Here is a 9,712-nt window from a genome sequence, read left to right as displayed (position 1 = left end):
TTAAAAACACTTTTCTTTTATTGGTCGGATGAAATATGCTAATTTTTTGAGATAGGAATTTTGGGTTTTCATGAGTTATGTATGCCAAAATCATCAATATTAAAACAATGAAAGGCTTGAACTACTTCAGTTGTGTGTAATGAATCTAAAATATATGAAAGTCTAATGTTTATCAGTACATTATAGGAAATAATGAACTTTATCACAATATGCTAATTTTTTGAGAAGGACCTGTAGATCTGCAGGCTTCACTCTGCATTATAAATACTACAGGTAATGATGACAGGAAAGTTCAAAAACACTATATCTATTTAATTATAAAAAACACCATCAGAATATATATATGTATATTAGGGGTGCAACAATACTCGTATCGGTATTGAACCGTTCGATACAGTGCTTTCGGTTCGGTACGCATATGTATCGAACAATACAAAATTTTTAATTTATTTTATCAACTTTTCTTCTGATGATGCCGTCTGTGTTGAGAGCTCAGTGGATCTGCGTTCGACTACTCCGCCTAGGCTGCACTGTCGAGTGCAGATCCAGTGAGCGCAGCGCAAGCTAGCGAGACAGAAGCTAAGCTCGTTGCAACATGGCAACTGCCTCAACGCTAGCCAGCCAAAATTGAACCTCCCCCACCCTCATTCAGATCTGGCGTTTGGAACTACTTTGGTTTTCATGTGAAGTATGACCCTGATGGTAAGCACGTCATGGACAAAAGTAAAACAGTATGTCGGATGTGCCACGCAATGCTCAATTACATTGGTGGGAACTAGTGCGTTAGCGCAGTTAGCTTGTTAACGTGTTGACGCCGTCCAGCCCCAACCATGGGGCGATCCGCAGTAACTCGTTAACGGAGATTTGCGACGTTATGGCGTTAATGTCATTTAAACGGGATTAACGCTGACAGCACTAGTGGGAACACAACGAATATGACTGCACATTTACGCCGACATCATCCTAGTGCAAAGACAAGTGGAAGCAGACAAAAACAACAAGCACGCATGCTACAAAACTTTACCCAAGTCATTTAACAGCCGTTAGCACATGATTCTCCTTATGGGGACCTGATATGTTTAATATGCTGCTGAGAATATAGCCCAGAAGAAGCGTATAGTATAGCTTTTATTTTTGGAAAGAGCCATTTCTCTGTAATAAACTCTCTTTTCCAAAGATGAGTGATTTCTCGATCAGATAGTTTTTTTTTAATATTTTTATTATTTTGTTGTTTCAGCAACATTACATTTAAAAACTGTACTTTTGAGTTAATATATATATATTTATAATTTTAATAAATGACAAATTAAAAAGGCATGAACATTTTTTTGTATCGAAAAAATATCGAACCGTGACACCAAAGTATCGAACCGAACCGAACCGTGAATTTGGTGTATCGTTGCACCCCTAATGTATATATCTATATCTATATCTATATACATATATATATCTATATACATATATATATCTATATATATATAGATATATATACATATATATATATATATATACGTGTGAAACTCTGCACTCAAGTTTCAAGCTACAAGTACAAATTTTGAACCAATTTTTCTGCCTTTCATCTGATTGGCCAATGTCATATCAATCACAAATTTAACAATCCAATCAGAGAACATATGGGTTTGGCTATTGGAGGGGTGCTTTATGGAGCTTCAGGTCCTGAGGGAATAAATACCTGTAGACAAACTCAAAACCAGGATCAGAGCTCCAAGAAGACGAGTGAGAAGTAAGAAAGAAGTATACGATGTGCGAGGAGGACAGTTTAAACAAACTTTGTTCAGCTCTTCAGTTTCAGTTTCTCAGAAAGTGAGTAGGATGGTACTGAAGCCCCTGCCCTCTTGAGAAGTTCAGGTCACTTTGAGTAGACTCAATGTTACTCTCATTTATGTGCACTTCTGCACTTGCACAAAATGTTCTTAGCACTTGTGCAATATGGTCACAAAAGAAGCCAATGTTACCAACTAATCACTGTTGATAAGATACAAAGGAGTGATACTGCTAAACGCAGCAATCATAAACTTGATTAAGAATAGCTTACTAGTACTGGGTTGGGCCCTTTAAAGTAAGCTTTGTCCATCCTTATCAACCAGCCACATAAATTATATGAAATGCTCATATTTTATCTGTCCTGTTTTGTTTGTTTTTTTTAATTTACAGCAACAATAAATCTGTTTTGGATTTAATTAAACAATTCAAAACATTATTCTGATTATATTGAAAATATATCCAACAGTACAGTAACTAACATCTTTTACATTGTTAAATTTAAAAAAATATTCCTGGATTGTAATTTTTGGTTAAGAACAAAGTAAAACATCATTAAGATGTAGTTGTTCCAGAGCTTCAGAGGAAGACGGTGATTATAGCTGAAGACACCAGCAGAAACATAACACTGGGACCAGTTGGTATAGCACTGTTGCACAAGTTCCCTTCACAGCAGCTCATAGGACTGATACACAAGCTAGGGAATTGGCAGCCCTTAGTGACGGTACCTGTAAGACATGATGGGAAAACCTCAGTTTAATTAATGCTATGCTCATAAAATGTATGATTTACATCTTTAAACACTTCTTAATACACTGCAGAACAACTTACCGCTTGTAGTGAGGCTGAAACATCGATCCATACCAGCAGGACAAGTTTGGATCTCAGTGCAGGAGTGAGAGTCAGAGAGTGCACATTCGTAGCATCGTAATCCACATGCTGCAGAGAAAGAAAGAAAGCTGGTATTCATGGATGAAGATTCTCCAAATACAAAGCATCATCGATTAGACTGCAGATGTCTTAATGAGATCAAGAAAAGCTTTTTTTTTTCATTCAGAGAAAAGGCTTCTTATAAAGTTTGTGGTACCACAGCTCAGAGAATGCACTGGGAAATTAAAAAAAAAGAGAGAGAAAGAAAATAGAAAAGGCAAAGGCCCAGGAGTTTTATTAATAAAAAAAAAGAGTGCAGCGCTGGGCGTGCTGCGTCATATGTAAAAGGGCCTTCAGGATCTGCCATTTCTATTACAAAATACAGTGAGCTCCCTAATTTGATTTATAAAGGCATTTTTAAAATAGTTTTGCATCTGTACATGACTATAGTGTATTTTAAATCAAACTGTTAATAGTGAAAAAGTTACAAAGTCACCCATTTTTAAAAATGTATTCTTTCTTTTTTTCCATAACAGAAGAATTGTGGTTCAGATGTGCTGTTCAAGGTAATCTGAACCTCTCTTCAGTTTCATGTCTCTTACAGTTTTGTTCAAAAATAGAAGAGCTGAAAGGACCAGTGATTATCTGATTATCTGGTAAAAAACAAGACAAACCAATGATAAGCTGCTCTTACCTGTAGACAAACTCAAAACCAGGATCAGAGCTCCAAGAAGTTTCATCGTGAGAAGTAAGAAAGAAGTACCCGATGTGCGAGGAGGACAGGTTAAACAAACTTTGTTCAGCTCTTCAGTTTCAGTTTCTCAGAAAGTGAGTAGGATGGTACTGAAGCCCCTGCCCTCTTGAGAAGTTCAGGTCACTTTGAGTGGACTCAGTGTTACTCTCATTTATGTGCACTTCTGCACCTGCGCAAAATGTTCTTAGCACTTGTGCAATATGGTCACAAAAGAAGCCAATGCTACCAAATAATCTCTGTTGCTAAGATACACAGGACTGATACTGCAAAATGCAGCAATCATAAACTTAATTAAGAACAACCTACTAGTACTGGGTTGGGCCCCACTTGCCTGAATCTGATTGCAGCACTGCACACTTAAGAATTCATCCTGCTACTTCTATCAGCAGTCACACCATGAATAAAAATTTGTGACCCTGATCCATTGTTAGCCATAAAAGCTGTAACATTTCCTCCACCTCGACTTTGACAATGATAGTCCTACTTCTTTCAGAAAAAAGCTGGATGCCTGCACTTCAGTCACGTATTGACTGATTTAAAATCAACTGTGATAAAAACTCTGGTAAAGCTACAAACATTACATCTTTGTCCAAAGCATTATGGAGTTTGAAAACCTTAAAGTGAACTTTGTCCATTCTTATCAACCAACCACATAATTTATATGAAATGCTTATATTTGCTCTGTCCTGCTGTTTTTTTTTATTTACAGCTCATTACAAAACTCTTTTTATTTAATAATACAAAATGCACAACACAAGTAGTTAAACAATTCAGCAATCAAAGCATTATTCTGATTTTATTGAATATATTGTCACGGTTAGCGCTGGCCAACCGTGGGGATGTGAGGAAAGAGGACCTGTGAGATTATTATATTATCTTATGCCACGTTATACCCCTAATTAAAGATTGTGAAATTATTATGTAGTTTTGGTTTGCATTATTCTCCTGACTTAGAAGAAGGTGAGAACTATTACATTTATTAAACTGATTTGTATTACATTAGACTGCTGATTTATTGTGAATGAATGATATTGTTTTATGATGCATTATACTGCTGAGTTATAAGAAATACTGTTTTCAGAGAGTCATGGCCTTATTTGTCTGATTAGAAAAGAACAGAACATACTGCACAGGAAGCCAAGGTCATAACTTAGGCTCACTGAGAGAGAGAGAAAATGTGGATGTTTAGGTTGTATGACTTTGGAGGGGGGCTGAAGCTATAAGAATGTGAGAAACCCTCAGACACTTCGAGATCAGGCGGACACCCTCCCGTGCTCATCTCCCCTCCGGATGGTTTATTCTCAAAAGTGTTGTATGGAATAATGAGAATTATATGGAATAAAACGATTGTTGATTGAGCATTTATACACCAAGTGCTGTCCTTCCTTCAGCCCAAAGATCAAAGAACTGAGAATTTAACAGACCCAAATGCTGGACTCTTTAATGAAGGCAGTGCTTTTATTTACAGTGAAGTAAATAACAAGAACACAATAAATCCCTGTTAGCTCCCTAGACTCCCTAGTGTCTTCACTCAAACGTCCATGCTCGTGCTCTCCGCTCCCGTGTTTCCGCACTCCCCGCACTCTTGCAGGAAGAAAGCCATAAAGGTTTTCTTTTTGTTTTATTTTTTTAGTAGCGCTATCTGGAAGAAAGCATTTCTTTTGTATGATAATTTATCACAACTTGAGTACTATATCTTTAATGTTAACTTCACATTTTCATTTTTAGAATGAAGCAACTTTATTTTTAATTCCCAGAAAACGTTCTCTTTTTTGTGATGCTCTTATTTTTCACATCACTTAACAATCATGGTTCAGTTGTGCTTTTCAAGGTGGTCTTCGCTCTGCTATCCTTCGATTACCTTTGTGTCATTTACAGCTTTACTAAATGGAAACAAAATAATTCATATAATAATTTTAACATAGAGCCTTGTTAGATAAGACAAATGAAATCTGTTCTTACCTGAGGACAGAGTCAAAAACAGGATCAGAGTTCCGAACAGTTTCATTTTGGAAGAAGAAAGAAACACACGATGTAAGAGCATGACTGCACGCAGAAACCTGGAAGATGGTGAAGGGTTTTATGGCCAAATAACATTATAACTGCTATAAACCTTTACAAGTATGGAAAGTATGAATTTACAATGATACTGGAAGAGGTGATTCATTCACAACCTACTTCAGTAAGTATATCTGAGCAGTACTGGGTCAGGCATTTAAATCTTTTTTCTCCATTCTGATGCTGGAATTGAACTTCAGCAGGTGGTCTTGACCATGTTTACACGCCTAAATGTATTTAGGTGCTGCCATGTGATTTTAAGGAGCAGCTGAAGAGGTGTGCCTAATGATGTGGTTTATTAAAAATTTTAATAACTCAACACAATTAAACTATTTTACAGAACACACAAGACATTTAAGCAGTTTCCTCTAAATCATGTCCAGAACTGGTATTTATTATTAACGGCATAAATGTGTATGCTGCACTTACCGAAGTGCAAACAGGTTCAGAATCAGCACAGTTCAATTTGCTTTTTTTTTGATTGAATGGCTGCTTTTTCACTCCAAAGTGTGACCTTAACCAGAATCAGCAAGGTAAATATGAGTCTTAATTAGCTGCTGAGCTTCAGTGGTGGGATAATATCCACAATCATGCTTTACCTTTATCACTGTGGATACAATAATGTATACTATTAACAGAATTATTAGCTTGAGCCTGGTTGTAACTGCGCTGACTTATTGTCACTGTGGGTGTTTAAGACTTCTATTGTCAAACTTAATTTGGCAATGAAATTGATGATTAAAAAAAAGATACAAAGATTTAATTGTATTTATAACATAGCAGCACATCAGTATCGGATTCAGCTGAGGAGGCACAGAGGCATTTTTGGACTGGCTTGGACTCGCAAGGCCTGCCCTCAACAGCGAAGCTGGTTCACTAACACTGACATGAAGCCATGCCAGTTTAAGTGTCCTTTGAATCGTTTCCTCTATAGCCGATGTGTTGTGTTGTTTCAGAGAGAGACCGCCTGAGGGCGCTAAAGGACAACCTGAGAAGAACATGATTAAATGAAACCAAAGATAAAATAAGAAAGAAACTGCAGAAGGTCTTTCAGAGAAATCTGAAAGAGTTTAAAATCCTTATTTTAGGGGTGAAAAGTGACAAACTTAGATGCATTGACTGCCCACATAAGTACCTCGAGGCATTCTAAAGTATGTGCCTAGTGAGAGACCTTCCTGTTTAAAGACTTTGGTGAAGCACAGTGCACATATTACACACGCATCACTTTTTTTGCAAGTGTAGTGTTTGGCAGTAGGTGTAAATAGCCCAACCAGAGGCTAAATCACCCGGGACTTTCCATCAGTTTGTAGAACAGAAAAAGCCTCTTGAATGAGAGGTAAAAGGTCATTTTAAGCACCTATGTCATTTTGTGTTTTGTCATTTTCTTTAAGAAAAAATTCAGGATTTAAATGTGAAAGGCCTATCTCTGAACTTTGTTTTTGTGATGATTAGTAAAACAACCTCAAACATTTGTTTGATAGTTTGTCAGCTAATTAGCAAGCTTATAAAAAATGACCACTGTGCTCTTTTTTTTTGTTGTTGCTGTTTTTGAAACATAGGGTTGATAAAAATCTTATTTTACATCTCATAGGAAAAATAAGATGAATGGAAGAGCTGAGTTTGCCTTGTGAAATTGATATAAACCATGATCATTTCCTAAAACTGACCAAACAGCAACCAGGAAGAACAATGAACATCTAAAAATATCAGGAGGGATCAAGCTCTTTCTTCCTTGTGAGCAGTCATGAGATTAATGATACAATACTGATGTACTATGTTGAAACGTGTTTCTCTTTCCTTTAGATTTGTCTCATCAGCATCTTTCAGCTGCTTATTGAAAAACAACAAAAAACAAAACAAAACTGTATTTCAGTAAACAGACTTTTCTTATGAAAATTCTTATGAAATTTTTTTTTCTTTTTTAACTATGAAAATAAAACCATTTGAACTCAAGTTTTACACAGATTATTATTATTATTATTTTTTGATGCTTAGTCAGGAGCAGTCCTATTGGCCGTAACGCCCTAGTTCTCGCCTTTATTTCCAAAAATGGTGAGTCTGGCAGTGAGGTCACTTAAGGGGCCAATGTTATTCAGGTCACTTCTTAGAAAGCTTTGTGAAGAAATGCAAATTCTCAGATTGTCAGAACAAAACAGTGGAAGTTTCGCTAAGAAAGAAAGGCTTAGCCACAGCTTTTTTCCCCTATAAGACTGATTATTAAACTGAGTTCATGATGCAGCTTTATCGAGCTCTGATCATGTGTGTGACTCTGTCTGCAGGTAAGAAAAGTGAAAGTTAAAAAACTCAATGACCAGATTGCGAGGAAACAGAAACAGACACTTTATATATCTTCTTAAAAATATCTGAAGACTTTAGTTATTATAGAATTTAGTTATTAAGTTTAAAAACAATTGTTTACAGTTTAATTAGTATTTACTTTATGACTTTAAAGATTTCCTGTTTGATTTTGTTTCACTTCTCATTTTCTGCCAACTCTCATCAAGCGGTATAAAATGGAAATATAAACTGCAAATAATTACAAGGACATGTGAAAGTGTGCTGTTTCTTTCTGTAGTATGTGGATTATGATGCTACACATGTACAGCCGCTGATCCTAAATCCTGCATAGACAGCAAATCTTGTGCCGTCATCTTCAACCGTTGTTTCTCTCTCAGAGTAGACGGTGAGTCGTTTTCTCATATCAGACTTGATAACTGAGAAGTCCAAGCATGCACAGTGATGCTACACAGCATGCTTTGTGAAGTGGTTTCTGAGAGTTTTCTCCTCATGTCTTGCAGGTTATAACTTGGTTACAAAGGGCTGCCAAACCAGTGCATTATGCATTGGGTCTATGGCTTGCTGTGAAGGGGACCTGTGTAACAGCACTACTCCAACCGGTCCCAGTGCTTTCCTGCTGTTGGTATCTTCAGCCATCCTCAAGTTTCTTTTCTGAGGCTGTGGAATGATGTTTTTTCTATTTCTTTTTTTCCTTTTTTAAAAAAAATAAATAAAAAATGCTGCTTTCTGATTTTATTTTGTACAACTGAAGAATAAATAACTTTGTTGTACCATCATATGAATCAAAATTGTCCTTGACATTTTAATCTCAGTCAAAGTAATTCAGGGTCCTATTCAAATACTGTATTGCTTCAGCGTTAAGTTTTCCTAAAGCAAATAAAAATGCAACCACAAAATCCCTTTGCATATTTTTTGATTGATTAGTTTTAACTGCAGCTCTTTCAGATTTCTCTCACTAAGACACAAAAGGGGCAAAGGAGTGAGTGAGAGAGAGGGACACACAGGAAGCGCGAGAGTCAATACGCCTACACGCGGAGAAGTGAGACATAAAAACAGATGACATGACAGACTCACATAGGCAAAACAGGATTGAGACAAACATACATGAGGAACCTCACAGAGAATAAACTATAAATAAACTATAAACTTAAATCATTAGAATACAAAAGTCAGAAAAATACAATAAGCTCGTACAGAATGTACACCAGCTCTCATTTGGTTGGTTTGCTGTTGTGTTGCTGCAGTTGTTGCAGACGGATTCAGTACAGAAATATGAACCAATGAAGCCAGAGTGAGAAGTGAAAATGAAGACGGTATAATTAGAAAGCAAACTTTTATCTATGAATGATGCATCCGGTCTTCTGTTTATTTGATTTCCTTCCTGTCTCGTTGGTCTATCCTTCAAGCTCACTGCACCTAGTGCTCCGATTACCACTGGAACCACTGTTACCACAACTGTCTGCATCTTCTCCAGCTCTTCTCTAAGCCCAGCTTTTCGTGTTTCTTCTTCCTGACGTTGCTGTCATTCGGTATCGCTAAATCTATCACTACGACAGTCTCCCTCCGCTTGTCCACCACTACTATGTCTGGCTGGTTAGCTATCACCATTTTTTCCGTCTGTATCTGGAAGTCCCACAGGATCTTAGCTAAGTAATTCCGGACCACCCTCTATTTTGACCTTGGGAATTCCAGCTATACCCAGCAAAGATGTTCCTGTACACTACCCCGGCCACTTGGTTATGGCGTTCCATGTATGCCCTTCCTGCTAGCATCTTGCGCCCTGCTGTTATGTGCTGGATTGTCTCAGGGGCATCTTTACACAGCCTGCACCTGTGGTCTTGCCTGGTGTGATAGACTCCAGCCTCTATGGATCTTGTGCTCAGAGCTTGTTCCTGTGCTGCCATGATTAGTGCCTCTGTGCTGTCTTTTAGTCCAGCTTTGTCCAGCCAC

The 9,712-nt window shown here is 37.3% G+C and overlaps 1 protein-coding gene and 1 long non-coding RNA gene across 2 annotated transcripts; one reads left to right on the top strand and one right to left on the bottom strand.

Annotated features, from left to right (window-relative positions):
• Positions 1 to 2,361: 2,361 nt before the first annotated feature.
• On the bottom strand, positions 2,362 to 3,392 carry LOC134638375 (lymphocyte antigen 6S-like). The gene is made up of 3 exons (XM_063488885.1): positions 3,347 to 3,392; positions 2,614 to 2,721; positions 2,362 to 2,510 (listed from the first exon to the last, which is right to left on the bottom strand). The coding sequence occupies exons 1-3, from the start codon at positions 3,390 to 3,392 to the stop codon at positions 2,362 to 2,364; spliced, it is 303 nt and encodes a 100-aa protein (XP_063344955.1).
• Positions 3,393 to 8,048: 4,656 nt separating this feature from the next.
• LOC134639477 (uncharacterized) lies at positions 8,049 to 8,538 on the top strand. Its single transcript, XR_010095358.1, has 2 exons — positions 8,049 to 8,147; positions 8,263 to 8,538. It is a non-coding gene; the product is annotated as an uncharacterized LOC134639477 (long non-coding RNA).
• Positions 8,539 to 9,712: the final 1,174 nt, after the last annotated feature.

Source organism: Pelmatolapia mariae, linkage group LG12 (assembly GCF_036321145.2).
Source record: "Pelmatolapia mariae isolate MD_Pm_ZW linkage group LG12, Pm_UMD_F_2, whole genome shotgun sequence".
In the NCBI taxonomy this organism is placed as follows: Eukaryota; Metazoa; Chordata; class Actinopteri; order Cichliformes; family Cichlidae; genus Pelmatolapia; species Pelmatolapia mariae.
The sequence above is the reverse complement of the archived record's forward strand: the minus strand, read 5'-3'. Positions and strand labels throughout refer to the sequence as shown.